This window comes from Perissodus microlepis, chromosome 8 (assembly GCF_051167445.1).
Source record: "Perissodus microlepis isolate ML-2025 ecotype Zambia chromosome 8, ASM5116744v1, whole genome shotgun sequence".
Lineage (NCBI taxonomy): Eukaryota > Metazoa > Chordata > Actinopteri > Cichliformes > Cichlidae > Perissodus > Perissodus microlepis.
The window spans coordinates 22883093-22901217 of record NC_140468.1 but is presented as its reverse complement, the minus strand read 5'-3'; the positions used below and the strand labels follow the sequence as shown (position 1 = coordinate 22901217).

At 43.2% G+C, this 18125-nt stretch overlaps 1 protein-coding gene across 1 annotated transcript in view; it reads left to right on the top strand.

Annotated features, from left to right (window-relative positions):
• The window catches only part of spata20 (spermatogenesis associated 20), a 60625-nt gene extending 42932 nt beyond the window's left edge, over positions 1-17693 (top strand). Inside the window, exon 16 of the mRNA XM_084938291.1 lies at positions 16783-17693. Within this exon, the coding sequence (XP_084794417.1) occupies positions 16783-16977 (195 nt within the window). The 3' untranslated portion in view covers positions 16978-17693. The remainder of the gene's footprint in view (positions 1-16782) is intronic.
• Positions 17694-18125: the final 432 nt, after the last annotated feature.

The following is an 18125-nucleotide window of genomic DNA, read 5'->3' as shown; positions in this document are numbered from 1 at the left end:
TGACTTTTTCGTACTGCGTGCTAGCTAGCATGACGGGGTTTCTATACAGCTGGGTGGGTGCTATGATGTTAATGATGTTGAACTTTATTTTGTTCATATGGTTAATTATTAGAGTTGCCAACCGTTCCCTAACAAACGGAATCGTCTCGTATTCAGAGAAATTATTACGCGTTTCGTATTGAGGTGAAAAGGAACAGTTTGTCCCGGACTTAAGCTACAATGAAAAAGACACAAAGCTGGAGTTATTCTGTGTCTTTGCTGCACAGCTGCCTCTTCTTCTCTCATCCTCTCACCCTCCCTCTCCTGTTGCTACTTTAATCATGAAACTGATCAATGATCAGCTGATCGGCTTTTCCCTCTTGTTTATTTATCGTCCACTTTGCGCCAGAAAGAGGAAACCAGCGGATGTTGCGTTAAACAACAGCAGCACGTTTGATCAGCTGTTGTTAGAATTTATTTAATATTAATTTCTAGTATCAGCTGATGTTTGCTGGAGCCACAGCTGTAAAGCTGCTGGTCATGATGTCGGTTTGGATATGTGGTGAGAGGGAAACATGAAGATGAAACCAGGAGATGTCCTTACTGAATCATCAGAGCTGAACAGGTGATGGAGACACAGGTTTACCTTTTAGGTGACATGAATGAGTTGAAGGGAAGTTATGAACTGTTTCTGAGAGATAAATAACACCAGGATCCTTTTCTATGTAGCTGACAGCTGGTTACTGTGCAGGGGTGGATCTAGCAAAGTTTTGCCAGGGGGCCAGGTAGGGCATTAACAGGGAAAGGGGGGCACAAAGAAATACTTTCTTATTCTCATTTCAAATGTCTAGCTTTTAATAAATAATTATCTGAGTCTTACAACAAACGATTGATAGATTGATACATATATACCATCAAGACAGTGTACATCACTGTCACAACAGTGTTTGTTTTCATTCAAAGGCTTTATGATATTTGCTATAATGGTGGGCCAGTCTCTAGTCAAAATGCCTGGGCCGATTTTTTTGTCCCAGTCCAGCCCTGTATGCAGCTCATCTGCAGTCTGGTGTTGCCTACATCTTCCTATTCAGAAGGCAGAATTTCCGAGTTCTGAGTACAATCAAAAGCACCACGACTGCAGTTTTTGTGTTGGATGTAAAAAGCGCACATGACGCTGTGACGTAGGCTAGAATCATGGCGGCGGTCAGCGACGGTCCAGGCGTGGGATTTCTCTCGTGGAAATATGCACATTATTTTTTCCTTTGGTAGGTGGCACAGTGCACTTGTGGCAAGTAAGCAAGCTAGAAGACTGGCACTCTTGCTGGGTATCCAGTTAGCAACACATTAACAAGAGAAGTCTGAGTAAAACCAAAGTTACTTTCCCTAGTAACTAGTTACTTTGAAAGTAACGAGTAACTTGAAGTAACTGAGTTACTTTTGATGGAAGTAACTAGGAATGTAACTAAGTTACTAATTTAAAGTAACTTACCCAACACTGTTTATAACAAAGAGATGACATTATCAAAATGATAACATGTTTTACCCAAGAGGCAACATGTGTGCAAGTGCCAAAAAACTGCCACTTGAGCACCTTCAGGATTAAAAAAACATGTTTCAACCTGGTACCAAAAGGTTGTTTTTGTTGATAGTTTCTCCCTTCATAACAACTCTTTCTGATCAGCATTTTTAGAATACATTTCTAGAAAATGGAATACATTCAACACTAAACATGAAGATTTACATTCATCAAGCTGTGATCTCAAGGCTGCTTAGTAATGTAAGCAACAAAGCATGTTGGCAGTGGCATTGATAGTGGTTCAAATTATGAATTTCTGTCAGCCCAAGATTTACACATGATCTTTTATGAGTTGAATAATGTTTTACAAGAACTGTAATTCCCATTGTGAGTTCCCACTGAGCCCGACTGTGTCTTGTCAGCTCTGCTTATTCATCAGCCTTACCCCCAGAATACTAGCCAAGTAACTTTGTGTAACTCTATTATAAGCAAACTGTCACAGAGAGCAATAGAGTTGCTGTTCCTCTCTCGAGTGTATTTAAGTAAAAACTTCAGCAATATGTGTCCCATCCTCTGGAAAGTGTTTGTGGCACGTCTTATGGGGGACTGTAAAATGTGAGCGTTAGAAAATATGCTTAGGACAGAGAGATTTTTTATGGTTTAAGAAATACCATGTAAGAATTATTAAATGGAATTAAATGTAGATGGATATATTTCGCATTCCCTGTGCCTTTCGAAAGACGAGAGTGAGGCAGAGAGAATAGGACAAATAGTAGAGTAGAAGGATGGACCGTGGCCTATTAAGAGGAGAGTCCTTTTGAAAATGTCTGCGAACAACTGGGAATCCCTAACAAGACCTTAGAGACATGGGGGAACAGTTAGCAGGGTGATATGGAGTGTGAGTAGAGAAAGGGAAAGGAGGGGATGGGTGGAGATAAGAGAGAGTATCTACTAGCTAACTTGCAATGGTAACACCACAGTAAAAAAGAGGATTAGAGTTAGGCATACCCAGGGTCCTCAGTGATCTTTAAGCTCCGTTGTTTCACTCCGTGTCCTGTTGTGTCTCTTTGTTTCGCTGAGCCTCGGTCACTCATGAAAGCTCCTTAAAAGATTGCATATGTCCGCTAAGAATTGTTTCTTCTGTTCTGTTAAACAGACTCGTACTTGTAGCAACTTTCTGCTCACTTTGACCACTCAAAGTGCTTTCTACCACAAGCCACCTAAAAACACACAATTTCAGTGCTTTTATTTATTCCTAAGCACTTTTTAGCCAACATTTATAGTCTAATGGATGCGTCAGAGGCAACTTGGGCATCTTCAGCGTCTTCGACATGTAAAGCCAGGAATCAATCCACCTCCTGATTGTTCGGCAACTCTTTCTACCACCTGAGCCGCCAATACCTTGATGACCTGTTAAGCCCAGTAACCATCCAGAGTAGAAAACAGTCTGACTGACGGCTGTGGGAAAGGCCCCAGATGGTTCATGTAGAGGAAAAGTGCATTTCAGGCTTACTTTAATGCATTCAGGTAGCCACTTATCCTCTTTTTCCTGCTTTGTCTCTGCTATTTTGCAAATGAACATCCTTTAGATATTCAGTTTCACATTACATTCACCTCCTTCCATTCTTCTTATATTTGTTAATCTAAAGCATTACACATTCATCCATTAAGTGAATGTTACTTTTTTTTTCTTTTCATCTTTCTGTCCCATAATTCCAACATGTGCCAGTATATTCATAAAGCAACGGTGAAGCTGCATGTACACTCATGATTCAGCAGAGTTGACAGCTTTAGTGGCATGTGTGCGATATAATCCTCTGCCCGTGGTATCTTGAGTGCTGTAGCCATGCTTGATGCTTCGTGCTTGTCCACATCTCAGCTCAGTAAATATCCTCATGCTGTGTGTGGATACACATTTACACATACATAAATACAGGCATTTTGCAACTGTATATCCCTTTGGGTCATTCCTTCCCGCTTTATAAGCTGTGAAATTCTTTCTCATGTAATCACAGGTGTAGCAAGGTGAAAAACATTTTTTTGTTTGATCGTTCTTATGTTTGTAAAAAGATTTTTCCCACAGTTGTGGACAGAAGATTGCATATAGATATTTAATACTTTCTTTGAACTTTTTTTTTTCTTTCCAAAGAATTACCTTTAAAAAAAAACAAGTATTGTGTTCACAAGTTTGAATTTATTAAGAATTTCCTCTAATGCACACAAGGTCAAAACTATACTTACATGTTCAAATATATACATGCAATTTCACTCATATTTGGTTAAATCTCCCTTAGCAAGTTTTACTTTGACACTTGATACACTGATGGGTATCTTTCCTGTATTTAAATAAAACACAAGATTTGCTTTTGTCTTGGAAAACTTGCAGCATAAATTTAACTTCTGAGATTTTTTTTGAGTAAATGATTCCTCTACACAGCATGCTACGACAAAATGTAATAATCTTAAAGTTTCCAAACCTGGAACTAGGTAGACTGCAATACAGTTACAGACTAAAGCTGACAAGCACATCTTGTTTGGTGTTACTTACACTCTCCTTTTGTAGTCTAGGTTAGTTTAAATCAATCAAAAATAATGTTTTGAAATGTTGTGCTGAAAATGCTACAACTTTGTGTGTCCCATGCCTCCATATTGGTGACCCTACCTTGAACACGCATCGAACCATGGAGTTCGCCCTGGACGCCCAGCTACTGCCGGCCCTCTAGCTCCTGCTGTGGCTATGTTTGCTATGGCTACGTTTGCCGTGGCGCTCCAGTTGCTGGACTTCTGGCTCCATGACCCCTCGTCATGGTTTGTCCGCATGGAGGCTCAGTTTGCTCTCCACGGCATCTCGGCTGACGACACGAAATTTCATCATGTGGTGGCATTGCTCAACCCGCTAGCCACCCGCCGTGCGATGGCCCTCCTCCGGGACCCGCCCGTGCAAGGGAAATATGTCGCCCTTAAGGACCTACTCCTGCGGCAATACACCCTCTCCGGTGCGGAGCAAGCCAAGAAACTTCTTTCCCTCTCCAGGCTGGGCGGAGGCACGGCTCTTGAACTCACGGAAAACATGTTGTCCTTGCTCGGTTCGGACGACGGAGGATTCCTTTTCGTCCATCTCTTTACCAGACAACTGCCTGTCACTGTGAGAACTGGCCTCGCCAGCTCCCCGTTTCTAGCGGCGCAGGAGTACAGCTCCCTGGCTGAAGAGGCAGATCGCATCCTGCTGGTTTCCCACACATTTGGAGTGCATGCCTCGGCCGTGGATCTGCCGACGACACCCCCAACAGCCTTCTCCAGAGCGGACAAGCTGGCACTGACGGCAGGAACCGCTACACATCGCGGGAAAGATTTTTGTTTCTACCATCAGCGTTTTGGCGCCAGAGCGCGTTGCTGCCTGCCGCAGTCGCTGACGATATGGAAAGGCTGCTCTTCATTGAAGACTCACGCTCCGGGCGCTGTTTTCTGCTGGACTCTGGCTCCCAGAAGAGCCTCATCACGCCCACCGCCGCGGACCGCTTAGCGGCAGGCCACGGACTGCGGCTGATTGCGGCTAACGGTTCTCCTATTGCAACTTATGGAGAAAGACGAGCCTCATGGCCTCATGGGATGGTGGTCCGCGTTTGCTTTGCGACGTGTCTATGGGTCGCCCGTGCCCCGTCGTTCCCCTTTCGTGGCACCGTCGTGTTTTCGACTCCATCCATGCTCTCTCTCACCCAGGCTTACGGGCTTCGGTCAAGCTGGTAAGCGGTAAAGAATTGGGCTGCTGCGTGTGTTCTGTGCTAACGCTCGAAGGTCCACAGGCACACTCAGGTGCCCCTCGGACCATGTGCACGACAATTTGGTCGGACCGCTCCCACAGTCACAGGGTTTCACACACCTTTTGACTGTGGTGGATCGCACCACCAGGTGGCCAGGGGTGGTTCCCCTGGCTTCCACGACAGCAGAGGTGGTGGCCAGGGGGTTTGTGTCCACGTGGGTTTCGCGTTTTGGTCCCCCCGCTGACATTACCTCGGACAGAGGCCCTCAGTTTGTGTCGGAACTTTGGTCCGTCATGGGTGCCGGCCAGGAGGTCAAGGTCCACTGTACCACGGCGTACCACCCGCAGGCTAGCAGGATGTGCAAGTGGTTTCACCGGTTGCTCAAGGCCGCGTTCCGTGCTTCCTTAACGAGTGGTAGTTGGGTCGACCGTCTGCCTTGGGTTTTGTTGGGGTTGCGCAGCGCGGTTAAGGAGGACCTCTGGGTTTCTCCTGCTGAACTGGTCCTTGGCCAACCCCTTCGCGTCCCTGGGAAATTTTTGCCTGAGAGCCTCCCCCCCCCATGTTTTGATGTCTCGGTGCCGGCTCTCCACTCCCCTGGAGGCCCCTTTTCAGTCCCTGGCCCCATGCACCACTGCCTACCAGACATTTTTCTTCCGCAGTCGTTGGAATCTTCTCCTTTCGTTTTTGTTTGGTGTGACGCCCATCAACCCCCTTGCATCTGCTTTGCGACGGCCCATTTCGGGTTATTGAACCAGCTTCCAAGCAATTTCTTTTGGATTTTGGGGGCCGGCAGGAGGTAGTTTCAGTGGACCAACTTAAGCCTGCACACATTCTGCAGGATGCGCCTGTGGTGCCAGCCCTCCGCCGCGGCCGCCCACCTGCTGCCGGAACGTTGGACTCTGACCTTGCCTCTGTGATCCCACCGTGCCCGTCGGCGCTTGTCCGGCAAGCGGAGGGTTCGGCCTGTCCTTCCCGGCCTGGTGAGCCCACAGCCAGTTCTCGGACTCCCCGTTTCAGCCGTTCTGGACATTTGATTAAGCCCCGGGTCCTGGACTAGTGGACTGTTTGTTTGGGTGTTCGGGGGGCGGGGCATGTGTGGCAACCCACTAGAGGGCTCTACTCACACCCAAGCTTGGCGGTGGTGGATTTAAGTAATAATACATTTTTACATTTTAAAAAAAACCTCAAAAGCCAGTTATAAAAACTTAATATCACATTTTTACAGTGTATTCCTATTGTGATACCATTTTTATTTTAATTATTTAAAAAATGCATCATCTGTGGTAGCATGTATAGATATGAAAAAGTAGCATTTTCAGCACAACATTTCCAAACATGAAAACTCAATCTTTCATGTAAACTTTTGAAAGGAACAGTAGAAAACTGCTTTAACGAAACAGTTTGTGTGCCCATAAATAGTTGGAAGCACTCTAAGCTGAGCCAACATCTCCCTGGCAGTCAAAGGAAGGAAAGCAGTTCTGAGCATTTTGTTCATTGACAGTGCCAAGAATCAATTTGCATTTACTGGAGAACTGTGTTGAAGAACATCCTGCATCAACATTACTCCGAACTGCATGCAAATTCTCTATAAGCAGTTCAGTCTTAGTCTGTCTCTTTCAGATAATTTATTTTCAAAGCAACAATTTGGATTTTGTTCCTGTTGGCTGCCTGTGTCTCCTTCCTGTACTGGTGTACTTCTTCATCTGCCTCAGCCAGTATCATGTAGTTTTCACTTGGATCTCTTATCTGAAACTGATGAATGGTATCTAGTATCTGGACCTTGTAACCATTCTATCGAGGAGGCAAGGCAAGTTTATTTCTTTAGCACATTTTAACAGCAAGGCTATTCAAAGTGCTTTACATAAAATTTCAAAAGGCATCAAAGGTAATTTACAAAAGCAGCGTAAGAGGATATAAAAGAGCATTTAGACCAGGGATGTCAAACTCATTTTCCATTGAAGGCCACTTTGATCGGCGAGTGAAACTCCACTTTTTGTCAGTGTAAAGACATTTAACTACACATTTAATTCCTGAGACATCTTACTATAAAATAAAGAAGTTCAATTTCAGTTTTTCTACACGATAAATGTCTAAAATTACAGAAAAGATTCTGGCAGCTCACTGCCCAGACTGTCCCATATTTATAGAACTTACAGCTTATTGATTGATGAAAGTTTTCTTGTTTTAACTGAAACTTCTATGGTAGAAAGTAAAAAAAACAGGAACCTTTCTGTCATTTAATTGTTTATCTGTTACTTAACTACTTTGGTGTAGTAAGAATGGCTATAGAGAAGATTTTTTATCAGTTGTATAACTTCTAAAACTTTCTGCCCTCTTCATATTTTCCTTGCTTGCTGTCCTTGTCCTTGCTGGGCTTATTGTGGACCCTGGGCCTTATGTTTGACACACTTGATTAGACATTAAAATATCTATATAAAATTAAAACATAGCTATATAAAATTAAAACAGTCATTTTTTGTGAAGTTGCAAGAAGAATGAAGTAGTTATTAGTACTAAAGTTAGAAATTAGTAGTTATTTTCTTTAACCCTCTGGGGTCGACGGATGCGCCAGTGCGTCAAAATCACATGACCAATTTAAGACAACACAGCAACAAGATGCAATGATGCACAGCCTTTTCAACTTGTGTCAAAAGTGTGGACTGCAAACTATATACCAGTTTTTAAATTGTGTTGATAGGCCATGTAAAACCAGAGTTATGATAAAAGAAAAATACACGCTATGTTTGTGTCTGAATAAAACGGTATAAACAGTGTTTTCTAAGGACAGTGCTAGCAACCACTCTCCCCTTTGGAGCAAAATTTTTTTTAAAAGAAAAACACCCCTTTCCTATTGGTGTTAAAGTGTACCATGTCAACGAATCACAAAATTATATGTGGCATTTGGTTGTTTAGGAAGAGGGGGTAAGTTTTAGTGACACCAGATATGAGGTATGAGGGCTGTGCTGAAGAGAATGATACCAAACAAAGCAAGATGAACAGTTTTTAAAGGTGAAATATAGAAGTAAAATCAAAAGTAGTCAAAATCAATCAATCTTTCACACACAGAGCTAGTATCCATACACGTGCTGAAATTCACACAGTTTCCCAGAGTCAATTAGAAAGAAGCAAAATTTTAGACCTTATTTCCAATTCTGGCCCACTGTGCAACTGAGAGCTAATGAAACACCTCAGATGGAGTCCAGCAGTCTTTCATCTCACACATCCAGTTAGTGGCTAGTGGTTCTCAGGGGCACAGATGTACTGTTCATCTGCCTTCCAGTGACCCTGAGTGTAAAGCCACCTGAAACAAGAGCCAAGCTCTCTGTCAAGGATTAAACTAGTTACATCTGACAAGTATCTAGATTTCTTTTGGTTCAAAAAAAAGTTCATCTCTATTATTTTTTCTGCTTTTGCAAAAGCAAAACAGAATGTAAATCTTTTCTTATGAGTAGATATTGAGTATTGACAAAGGCCGATTATGATTATATAATAATAATTTGCAGACATCTGTAGTATTCTGATTGATATTGTTGATGTAAGTTGATACAGATTTGAGCAGGTAAAATTCACCACAATATGCTTTGTTTAATCTATAAATATCATAATAATTTACAGTATATTAGAATAACCTTCAGTACACTTTTGATCAGGATATGTTCTTCAGTGCACACATAAACAAATATGTTGGACTGATTATCTCTACGCTGGACTATTGATGTTTGTTATTATCAGGTTTTATCAATCTAATAATTCCCTAAAAAGCCCCCAGCTTTGAGAGGATGAGAGTTCATTTTGCTTGTTTCTGTTTTCTCCCATATTAGTTTCTTGTCATTGGCTCCCTGTTAAATCCAGAATTGAATTCAAAATCCTTCTCGTCACATACAACATCTTGAATAATCAGGTCCCGTCATACACGCACATGATCCTAACAGAGCACTTCACTCTCAAACTGCAGGTTTACTCGTGGTTCCCAGAGTTTCTAAAAGTAGAGCCTTCAGCTGTCAGCTCCTCTCCCATGGAACCAGTTCCCAGTGTGACACCCTCTCTATTTTCAAGATTAGGTTTTTTTGATAGAGCTTGTAGTTGGGGCTAGATCAGATGTCCCTGAACCATCTTCTAGCTATGCTGCTTCAGGCTCAGAATGCTGAAGGACTTAATAGGATACACTGTGCACTTCTTCTCCGCTCACCTTTTTTACTCTTCACATATTTTTACGCCACTGCAGCATTAAATGTAGTCTCCTCTCTCCCTTACCCTGCTTTGTCCCGTCTCCCTATGTTGTGTTTTCATTTGTCTTCTCTTTTTCTTTTCTTTCCTTTTTCCTCTTACCCCCCCAACTGGTCACAGCAGATGGCCGCCCCTACCTGAGCCTGGTTCTGCTCCTGTTGAAATGGGGCCGTCTGATTGTTGAGGTTTTGTCTGTCTTATTGTTGGGTCTTTACCCTAAAATAAAAATCGCCTTGAGGCGGCTTTTGCTGTGAATTCGTGCTATATAGATAAACTTCAATTGAATTGAATTGGAAACTGAATGTAATTAATATAAAGACAGGATCGAAAACAGAGCGCTCACTGATAAACCAGTTGTTGCAACAGCAAAATATTACTGTTGCAACAGTGAAAGTTTGTCATGTCTGCTTTTCCTTCAGTGGACTTGTAGCCTCTCTCATTCACCACCACCCACATTGCTCCACCTCAGTCTGCAGCCCTCCTCAGCTCTGCTCCTCAGGCCTGAAATCAGTTCAGCTGATCTGCTGCGTATTTCACTTTTTATTTGCTCTGATTACTACTTTGGACTCTCTGCTCTGACAGTAGAAATCTGCCCAATTCTCTACACTTCCAGCCATACTCGGCTCTACTCCATTCTGCCCCGGGTCAGCACCGTAGTAACCATTCATCTTTTATCTAACTACAGTGCCCTGTGTATTCATCTATCAATCACATCTAGCTGTTTCTTGCTCATGTGTCAACAATGCAGGTGTGCTGTAAATGTAAAGTGCAGCATTTTTACAGTGATTTCTGTTGGGGGTCAAATTCTCTTGGCGGCTTTAAGTAGAGGTGTTTGTAATAATTTGTCATTTTAGCCAGCACTAAAACACTGGATAAGTCATGAAGTATGAGATGATGGGTTTTATACACAGCTACATAAATGACCCTCTTGGTGGTTCTAATATTAACCAAACTAAAGCTAACCGTTGCCGTTTCAAACGTGTAGCACCAGGATGATTCTCCACCCGTGTTGTGGAGCCGTGCTTAACATTCTTCTTTAAATTTGAAGTAGGACACTTATGCATTTTGTGATGTTTTTGATATAATGTTCCCCGTTACATTAGTAAGGGAGGCCCTTTGATTGGGCCTTTCCATACAACCAGATCTGCTCCACTGTTCCTCCAGAAAGATCACCCAATCGCTGAAATGTTACTGGAGTAATGAACGACATTCTTCCAAAAAGGTAAAGGTGATTCCTCAGAACATCTTTGTATGGATTTACAGTCATCCTTCCTTCTAAGGAGACAGACCCCCACCCCAGCATAACAGAGCCAGCAGATCCTCTCCATACAGGGGTCAAGGGTTCAAGTCTTTTTCCTTCATTAGTCACCCGCCTGTATATCTGGGATATTTCAGACTACTGGCCTCGTCCTTGTATCACTCATATGTCAGATTTTATCGCTTTAGCATTTCTAACTTGGCGTGACTTTTACGACATTAAAAAATGAGAATCTTCTTTCATCTTAAACACAACAGAAGCTGATGAAGTGTGCCGTAGGTGTCAGGGCCTGATTGAAGAGAGAGGCTGTTAATTCTGCTCAGACCCTAAGGCATTCTCACATCTCGCTGCAGACACAGTTTGATTTAGTGAAGAGGGTCCTGTAGAGACTGTCAGCAGCTGAAAACTGATGCCCAGCTTGACAAAAGACAGAACACACTGCCAGAACAGGCTCGCCCACTCATTCTAATTCAGGTCAGACGGCAAGTGTGTGTGTGTGTGTGTGTGTGTGTGTGTGCGCGCACAGGCTTAGTTTGTAGTTTTTTTCCTTATGTCTGTATTCGTAGCTCTTGTGTCAAGTAATGTGCATAATTTTGGATATTAGCTTGATTCTACATTTTCGTGTCAGTCTTTTTAATTCTCTGGATTTAAAAAAACAAACTGGGAGAACATCAGTGAATTGTCACATTTCAGTAACCTGCTGTGAAACTTTGGCTCCTGATATTCATGCACATGATAAGCTGATTTACACCCCCACCACTGCCACCCACCTAAACATTTCTGCACATTTAACACACCCTTCCTTTGACAGCAGTGGTCTTCGTGAGCAGGACAGTGGGAACTCCACACTGTAAAAACTGTTAAGCGTTAGCTTGAAGAAGACGAAACACCTCAAATATGAGGCGGTCCAAAATTTTAATCCATAGGAAAGCCTCAGATCCTCGTCAGAGCCCTTGTGGGTCATAACTGTTTTTGGAAGGATAAGGAAGGCTTCCAGATTCTTGCTTTTAATGTGGTGTAGGTGATCATATTTGGAGTCTGAGTTTAAACTGAATATTAAGCCTTGCATTAAAATGTGCACCTAGTTGAAGTGTGTTACCTGTTCTGGATATGTGACAAGTGTAGTAAAAGGCAGATTTTGATCTCTGTGAAGAGTTTTAGCTCAATCCTGTTTAATGCTCCCAAATCAGCCGAATCCGTTCCCGTTTCTCTGACCTTCTCCTTCCTCTCAAATGTCTCCTGTCCAGTTTTCTTTCTGGCACACTCACCTCCTCTCATCCTTCTCTCTTGTTGAAAAGATAAATAAATGAACCCAAAGGTAAAGTTAAAGTCACTGGATGACTGGTGATATGAGCAGCACACTGTCACAGAATGTACGTAAAAGCGTGAATTTGTCTGTTTCTGTCCTGGGGCAGAAGTCCAGATGTCAGGTTGCAGTGATGACTGAGCAGGACACAGTGAGCATGCATGCATGTGTGTGTGTGTGTGCAAGTTGGACAAAACAAAAGTGAGAGGGATGGGGGAAGTAATTCTCTTCACGCTTGACTGCGTGTAGAACTGTGATTGCTCTTCCTCAGGTGTGACAGCGGCTCCTGAAAGCACGCATTCGATGCGATCATTGTGTGAATTTAGCCCCCAAGTTGTGCGCGTGCTAAGTGGGTTATATGATAAAATGATTTCCGAAGCTGCGTGTGTGTTTGTGAGTTGCTGTCAGCACAGGTACGGCATGTTCTTTTTAAGTGTCTGAGCTCTTCTGCTTTGGCAGAATGAGAGATGTAGAGTGGGAGGGAGCTGTCAGTGTAGGGACATTTAACGGGTGGGAGGTGTGTGTGTGTGTATTTGTTTCAGGGTTTCCCAGTATGAGGGGATTAACCCTGTGGGAGTTTGCACTCTCATGTGTAGCCAACTGTGCTGTCTGCTACAGCTTCACACACACACACACACACACACACACACAGAGAGAGACTTTGCGTTCAGTCCATCACATCCACAAGCCTTCGTGTGTACATTCACACGTAATCTGGATCTCTGTCTGTCTCTGTTTCTTTGTTTCAGCTTCACTCACACACACACACACACACACACGCACAGGTCGTTTCCAGCACCGAGGGGTCTGTGCAGATGGTGTTGTTGTGACACAGACAGACTACTGAGCGACCTTTAAGTTGAGGCCACGTGGCTGGATGTGGTCTGGACCCAGGGAGGGACGGCATGAAGCTGACAAGCCAAAAGAAGAATCAAGTCAGGGTGGAAAAGGTTCAGTTTGGCAGGGAAATCCTCCTCTGGTCGCTATGACAACGGTCACACCAATATGAACACACTCCATCATGCTTCTTCCCAGTCTTCCCCTGATTTAATGCCCAAAAATGTTTGTAGACAGCTCTCTCCAGTGCTCGGTGTGATGTTTCCACAGTTTTCTGTTTTTTAGTGCCAAAATTATTTATCATCTGAGCTTCTTCAAACACGTAAGCCTGCATGAATTTTGAGAAGATAAGATGTGGGCAGCATCCTTTCATGCTCCCCTTAAGGAAGAATTTTCTTTACCACACAGCATATTTAGTAATAGACACAGAAGTAGTTCAACACAGCAGATACAGTTTTCAATATCAGGATTTGAGCGGCGTAACCTATTGATAGTTTTTTGGCTTTTGAAGTGCAGATGGCTATCGGCACAAATGAGCATCTAAATGGCTGAGTGGAGCACTTGGGGAGCTCTGAGACAGCCAGTGAATGAGAAGGCTCATTGAGACGGAGTGAAGAGGATGCAAACAGTTCCGCATGGTGGCCCGGGTGAGTACTGGCTGGCACGCTTACAGAAGAGGAGAGTCTCCTCCAGCAGACAATTTTGTCTAATGACTAAAGAACAATTAGGGATGAAAGCAGGATCGGGAGTACCTGTGTGCCCTAGTTTATTACAGCCACCTGTACATGTGGACATGTAACAGGGTGCAGTGTTATTGTACGGAGTGGATCACAGTATACGGATAAGCTCACATTAACATGTCCTACACACCCCCACATGCACTTGCATACTACAGGTTGAATTAATAGGAATAATAACAATACATTATTGATGACTGTGTCAATACAGCTGTAGATAGAAGACCAAAAACATACATCTGAAAGGCAAAGAGCAGGATTTCTGTTTATATCTATACTGTATATTACAGTGCAGTGTCAGTGTGTGTATTAGCATTATTAATCAGTGTTAATAATGTGTGAAGTTGATTAATGTGCTTCACATTGCTGTATGCACTTCAGAGTTACTGCCTATTTCAATTTAAATATGGATGTTTCTAGCCACTGGGTAACCCATAGGAAGATGAAGGACCGTGATATTTTACTGTATCATTATTTTGTTTAATCCATACTGCATACTGATCATTATGTACTCTGTGAAGGGATGGCATCATTTCTAATATTCCCAGATCACAGTTCTGATATATTAATGTTGTTTTATCACTGATAACAAAACAGTGTTTAGATCTTTTTATTAAATGCTTTGCTAGCAGCTCTAAGAGTTAGTACTGCAGCACAGCAGCATTTAAGGAATCACAGTGACAGCTGGGTAATGCTGATGATTAGCAGGTTTGTGTTTAACAGGTTTGCCATTAGAGTTGAGCATGTTAGCAAATTTGGACTAAATGCAAAGTACAGCTGAGTCTGATGGGAATGATATTCATTCGTTGTGCAAAAGGGAGGTGTCGGAGGGTAACTGGACTCATTAAGATGCATCATCTAGGAATTATACATCTCTGTGAATTGTATCAGTATCTGAAAGTGATGACCTTAACAATTAGGAAAAAATCTATTAAAGACCTGACACAATATCAGAGAGATGCATCAGTTGTTTACTGAGCATTCAGCACAATGGTCTCTGTCAAATGGTGGCTGTCAAGAAGACATTCTGAAGGAAGGGAAACTGGGAGAAAAGGCTGAGGTATCCCACATTACACAAGAACTGGACTAGCAGGACTATGTCGGCAGGAAGTCAGCAACGATGTACAATAGTGAGTGTCTACAGCCATCTGTAAGACACGGTGAAGGCTCTGTCATTGTTTGGAGCTGTTGTTGGAGAACTTGTCAAAATTGATGCAATTGATGAAAGTACTTTCAGATTTTGACCCGTTCAATACCAACTGGGAAGGATGTGAATCGCAATGGCTGCATTTTTCAGCATGACAGTGTAAACACACGGTCAGTGCAGGAACAGCGAATCTGGATAGAAAAGCACACTATTGAACACTGTCAGTCATGGATTGGCCTCCCCAGAGCCTGGACCTCAGCACTATTGAAGCAGTGTGGCATCTCGACAAAGAACACAACAAAAGGCAGTCGACCTCCAGAGAAGAGAAAGGGGACGTCTGGAGAACTATTCCTGAAGACCCATGAGACTACTTTGGGGGGGTTTCCTTACCTGGATGATTTTGCATGCATCAAGATGTTCCTGAAGACTGCCTGAACAAACATCAGGAAAGCTTTCCTAAGATAGTTCAGGCTGTGCTAAAGGATAAGGTGGTCATTTCTCTTACTAGCAAAAGTACAATTTATTATTGGAAAAACAAACAAGACCTGATTAAGTTCAGCTGCTGTGTGGATAAAACAGTGCAGAGGTTTAACCTACCTGGCTCAAGCTTGTCTTAGATGTTTATATACTGCAGATACTCTGTCGATCATTCAAACCTGTAACCAGTGTTTGTTTCCTATACTGCCTCTGGTTGTCAGCTTATTATACCGACGGTCATGTCAGTCTACTCAAGAAGTTTCACCTCTACCCTCCTGCAGTCGTCCGATCTCGTCTCCTTTCTCCTTCCTTTTCTCATTTTTCCCTCCGCTCCTTGTTTGTATTGTCATTTCTCGCTCAGTTGTGAACCAGAGGTGGTGCAGGGCCAGGAGGAAATGACACGTGTCTGACAGGAAACCGCCCAGGGGCCAGACAGGGCAGCTCTCTTTAACTTCGCTCTGCTGCCTGTCCAACACTGCAGTGACACACAGACATGCACAAAGACAGGCAGCCGGTTTTTCTCTCTCTGGTGACCTGAAGCCCAAATTCACATTCTTGTGAATACATACTTAAATTATTTGTTTGGGTTTTTGTCTTTTTTTAAAGCTTCATTGCTGCAGGTAGGACTGGTGAACCACACATGTATCCCCCACACAGACACACACACAATAATTTCTTGACTTGGTGTGGGCATGACAGCATAGCAGCCACTGACCCACGTTTGAATGTGGTGTTTTTTGGGAGGGTTATTTTGGGTGAGTGTATGGGAGTAGTACAGCTGTATTAAAGGAATAAAGAGAGCAATCATGATCAGCACGAGGCCGCGCTGTGTGCCGAGATGATGCGTTGACACAGAAATGGTTTAAAGATATAATTACACTGAACATCTTTCTCCCGGACAGTAACACTCTTCTTTAGTGACTGGACTGCTGCCACACAGATGGAAGTAACATAAAAATGACAATCCAATTACTCAAACCATTTTCACGCTTGGCCAAATGGCGACAACTGACTTTATTTTTTTTGTTCGTATTAAAACAAATGGTTTCTATTTACTGTTCCAGCACTCGTTTGATTTTTCTGCTTCTCAGCTGTAATTCCTGTGTCCCACACACAGAATTCCAGTTTTCCATGATGCTAAAACAAAATGTGTGTATGCATTAGGAATTAGCATACAGGAGGGGCTAGCTTCACTGAAATCACTGCCTTTGAGCAGGTGCACAATACTTCAACTCAATTCACTTTTATTAATTTACAAGCATAACAGCATGTCTTCTGTTTGATGTCAGTGAGAGCAGCATACTAATATGGTCATATCAGGCCCTATTATATTATTATATTAACCCCTCTTAATCCCGATTTGTTAATTAGAGATTCAGCATGTACGCTTCTATATGCAAACATTATCCTAATCTTGAAGCATAAATGTTATCATAATGGAGAACTGATTTATGGTCAAAGAAATGTTTGCTGCACCTTGTTGATCAGTTCTGTCCTTGTAATCTGATGCCACATACTTTTTGCTTGGCTCTTTCAGGTCTTGATGCTCGCTGATGGGAACACGGAGAGTTTCCTGTGCCAGCGCCTGCCCGTCCTCTCCTCCATGTCGCAGCTGCGCGGTGTAGCCACAGCCTACGTCTGTCAGGACTTCACGTGCTCTCTGCCCGTCACCGACCCACAGGAGCTCCGCCGGTTACTCCTGGACGGAACTACAGACACGCAGATAGAATGACAGCTGAATAAACTGACCGAGCATGTTATCCTCAAAAACTGCTCTTCTAAGACCTGCAGCTCAAGCCTAGTTCTTTTTTTGTTGGATGTGGCTAGTGAGTCCGGCTTTGCCATCACTGGATGGCGGTTCTTTAGCAGCTGATGTTGGTAGGGGTAGGGCTAAGGTACCTTGAGGGTGTCGTCCTGCTAGCCATTCCACATCTGTTACTCCAGCCTGTTCTTTATCAGCAATACCAGGTATTACCTCAAATATCAGCTCCAGGTTTTTATTCAAATCAATGTGTAGAAATGCTTGGATGAGCTAATTATGCACAGCAACAGTGGCAATCTGAAAAACCTGTAGCAACTTTGCAAAAAGTTGTAGCTTTACTGTTACCCCAGAAGATCCCTAATAAAGGATAAGCTGAGAGCCCTTTAAATGAACTGGGCCGATAACATTTTGCAGAGGGACCTCTCCGGCATGCGTTCCAGCTCCTGTGTTCACGACACACGGATTTGACAGAGGAGACCTGCCTGGCGGCGGTTGATTTGTGTGTAACCGTGTACATACATTTTAAAAACCATTGCATATGATGCTTTTATCTGTGAGGAGCGAGTCTACTGAAACTGTTGCACAAAAGATTCGCCTTGTGAATGTTGTCTTTACCTTTAGACATCATAAAAAAACAGAGCATGTATATTCTCAACCCCCGAATAATAAATCTATTTCTCCTACAAGCAGTGGGTGTTTGATTTTTGGATTGATGCTTCTGTTTTGTTTGAATGTGCTGCGTTATGTAATGCAGCTATAAAGGTGCCCAGAATAAGTGTCATTTTTGTGGTGCTTGTTTTTGTCTGTGACGTCCAAGATGGGGAAATTCCATGAAGGAGTGAATGAGTCTGTCCCAGCAGCGTTTTTCTTCTCTGTACTATAAATACTCGTACAGAGAGAAGCCGTCAGTTGTGTATTCTCTTGCTGTCTGTTTCCCGCTGTAGGCTGGGCGAATGTAATGTAAACATTGTGTGAAACACTTGGGAGTGTGTGTATTACTGCGTGTGTGTGAGGGAGACACAGATGGACCGCTGATGTCGAGGCAGGCAAGTCTCTGAGGGTCGTCCTCTGGGCTGCGGAAGCAAAGCGAGAAGAAAAAGACGAGAGGAGAAATGCGA